The sequence below is a fragment of the Buceros rhinoceros genome, unplaced genomic scaffold (genome assembly GCF_000710305.1).
Source record: "Buceros rhinoceros silvestris isolate BGI_N320 unplaced genomic scaffold, ASM71030v1 scaffold5567, whole genome shotgun sequence".
Taxonomy (NCBI): Eukaryota; Metazoa; Chordata; class Aves; order Bucerotiformes; family Bucerotidae; genus Buceros; species Buceros rhinoceros.
Genome location: NW_010422641.1, coordinates 21,172 through 24,478, shown reverse-complemented (window position 1 = coordinate 24,478; position 3,307 = coordinate 21,172). Strand labels below are relative to the sequence as shown.

Here is a 3,307-nt window from a genome sequence, read left to right as displayed (position 1 = left end):
TACGAACAAAACCCACTATGCTATTCCTACTATAGTAGCACTTGTAGCGCAAACATGTATTATGAAGATAGCTAATGTTTCATGGCATTTACCAGTTATGTCATGACAGAATGTTATTGACTGACAGGACAAATTCCAGAAAAAGAAACTGAAAGGCTAGTTAACATGTAAAGAGAGAAATTACGTGATTTAACATCTGGCTAAATGGTATTTTTATTCTAATATACAAAACAGTTATTAATGTGAAAAGTAATAAATATATTTATAGCACAAAATGAAAGAAAAATTATTAGCACAATGTACATGTTTTAAACAATGAAAATAACACTGATATCCATGACAAAATGCACACAGAAAAAAAGAGAAAAATTACCTTTTCATTTTGTAATCCATCTCTTGGCCCAACTTCTACAATCTTTATGTATTCAGGCAGTCCAGATGCTTGAGATTCCTGAAATAAAGATCAATACTGAGACACAAAACAATGAAGGTCACCAAGATCAAAGATACAATTTGTACTTGTCATCAAGCCATATGATCATATGATTCTGGATATAAATTCTTATTATCAACATTAAGTTTGTTCATGGCCTTTAAAAATCTGTGAGAACATTACACACCTTGAGTTAGGGAATAAAATTTAAAACCAGAAGTTATCTGTGTGCATGTTCCACTGCTCCTCTGAGGCCACAAATATTTATTACAAAAAAGTTCATAAAGCCATAAATGGACATTGTGTTTTACAGCATCAGAAATATTCCCATTTCAAAAAGCCTCCTAACAAATGATCCAGTCCTCCAAATTTGTAACTAAATTTCTCAATTTAACTGAACAGTTACTTCTCTGTAAACGTTTGCATGACTAGGCTATAAATCTGAAAAAACAGAGCAGTCAAGAAATGTTGAAAAGATTATTAACGAAAGATGAAAGTAATTCCTCTGCCTGAAGATGAAGGTTTTAAAGAAGGATTTAAAGGAGAACAAGAAAGGCCCCTGGTAGACAAGAAGAATAATTTTCCAGGTGTAAGAGCAGCTCTGGAAAGGCAGGAGGCTGACGGTTACAGAAGGGAAGGCAGTGGTAAGGTCAAAGGGCTAAGGAGAACACAGGGAGTTGAAGGGGGAGGAAGGAGAAACAAGAACAGAAAAGCAGGTGAAGGGAAATGAAACTTCCTTTTTTATTATTTAGCTGCTTTCTTAAGTTGACAGGTGTGGCAGTTAACATGCCCTGTGTCTTTAAGTCCTGAAACAGACCAGAACAGTTGCTTTGACTGAATCTCAAAATCTGTGTGTCTTTAAAAAACACATCAAATGGCCAACTTGGGGCACGCTGCCCTTACCTGGAGGATAGGAGGGATGCAGGCAGCCTCTCCAGGAGCTCTGGAGACCCCCTGTTTTCTGTATTGCACTGCGTATAGAATCTGACCCAGTGTCTCCATTCCCGTGTTGAAAGCCCCTGCTGGGATTAGCAGGAGCTACCTGCGGGATGGCTGCTCCCTCTGCACCCACCACCTCCCCTGATAAACACCACGGGAAGGATGTCGCTTTCAGCCCAGGGGCTGCAGGAGCCACAGCTTGCCCAGAGACCAGAAGTCACATCTGCAGTGGATAACATGGCCACCATTCTCACATCATCTGCACATAACTGGATGAAAAAGACATTTTTCCTCCCGCCCTGGCTAGTATCATCAGAGTTGTTGCAAACAAACAGCCACTAACTTCTCCTCATGGTAATGGAAAATGAGCATTCCTACAACACCTTTGGTTTCTTCCCACATTCTTGGTGGCAGCACTAGCCAAAATACAATAAACATATTTTGGAGCATTTACTGTGTATTTATCTGAGCCCAGTAAAAAGAATTGGAAACAGATGTATAGTATCTATTTGATCACATAGAACATATGGTAAGTTAAAACTCTGTCAGGCTCTGCTAAGCCCACACTCACTGAGAGTATAAACCTCCTTAAACAAGAAGGTAAAACCTTCACATCTGCTGCAAATTGTTTCTCTTTTTTAAGTTATTTTCACAAATATGGCACCACTTCAGCACTATGGGCATAAATCTGGGTTATTTCATGATTATCTGATCCTTCTTGTTACAAGCTGCTACAGCTGCGCTATGAGTAAAGCTGTGACTGGAAAAAAAAAAGGGGGAGCTAAAAGAGGTTATGTGAACCAAAGCTTAATTTAGATCATCAAAAATGTCCATAAAACTTCGGTGGCAAAAATGTTCAATTTCTAAGCCAAATCCTGTAAATCCTATTCAGTTCCTATAGTAGTAAAACTTTTGCTGTACCTGTCTTTACAGGACAGTTCACATAGCTATAGCACTTGCAGTAGCCATTCACACAGCCATTCAGGGGATGCCTGCAGCCCTTGCATTTCATAGGGGACAGAACTTTAGAAGGGATACTGCAGAAAGGCATTCAAGTATTGATTTTTATTTTCCATCTGTGATGTTACAGGCATACAATATCTTTGACCCATAGTCCAGGTCTCTACAGCCTTCCTGTCCGTTAGTCAGTACCAGCTTGAATTCATTGTCCTTGAACACGAGAGACCATGTATGCAATGATTCTCACAAGGGCCACAAAGTGGAAACTTAAGGCAGTACTGCAGACACGTCTTTACACTCTTTGAGCTGATGAACTAACAGCTTAGAGTGAACATCCTGGGTCTGAGTCCAGAAGAGTCTTGCTTTGCATTGAATTTCTTCTAGCTTCATCTATAGTACATTGGTTGCTTCTGACCTCAAGGTCACTCAGATACTCCTGTGTGGCATCCAATATAGTACTGGTAACGGCTCCTGTCCTGTCATCAGCAGATTTTACCACCTTGGTATTTTCTGGTGAAAACATTTGGACTAACATGATTACCTTATTTTAAAACAAACATACATTATCTCAAAACATCTGGGTTAGTGCTATAGAAGAAACACGTTTTAAAAAAAGACCTGAAGAACTCCATCGGCAATGTCTCTTTGGTCTAATAAATCTGCTTGCAACATTATCTCCTATTTTCTCCTCAGCCAGTTTCTTTCTCATCTCTCAAATTCTATTCTGATCACCCTTCTCCCCAACATAACTAGTAATTTTTCTCGTGCTGCACTGCTGAAGCTCAGATAACAAGCAAGTAAAAGAGAGGCAGAGTATTTAAGTTCAGGGCCCTGTGTACTATTTATGTATTTTACAGTGCATAATCACTGGATAAAACTCAGAAACAAATTAGAGACTGTAAGAGTACATATACCATCTTCTGCTCAGATGACTCTAGCATTTTTCCATTCTGTGGCCCAAGTTGAATCAGAGGA

The 3,307-nt window shown here is 39.2% G+C and overlaps 1 protein-coding gene across 1 annotated transcript in view; it reads right to left on the bottom strand.

Moving 5' to 3' along the window:
• LOC104496912 (3-hydroxymethyl-3-methylglutaryl-CoA lyase, cytoplasmic-like) overlaps window positions 1-1,435 on the bottom strand; it is a gene marked incomplete at its 3' end in the record, with an annotated part of 26,709 nt that extends 25,274 nt beyond the window's left edge. The window contains exons 1-2 of the mRNA XM_010140102.1: window positions 1,337-1,435; window positions 374-451 (exon numbers count right to left, since the gene is read on the bottom strand). Coding sequence (XP_010138404.1) covers window positions 374-451; window positions 1,337-1,435 — 177 coding nt within the window. The remainder of the gene's footprint in view (window positions 1-373; window positions 452-1,336) is intronic.
• Window positions 1,436-3,307: the final 1,872 nt, after the last annotated feature.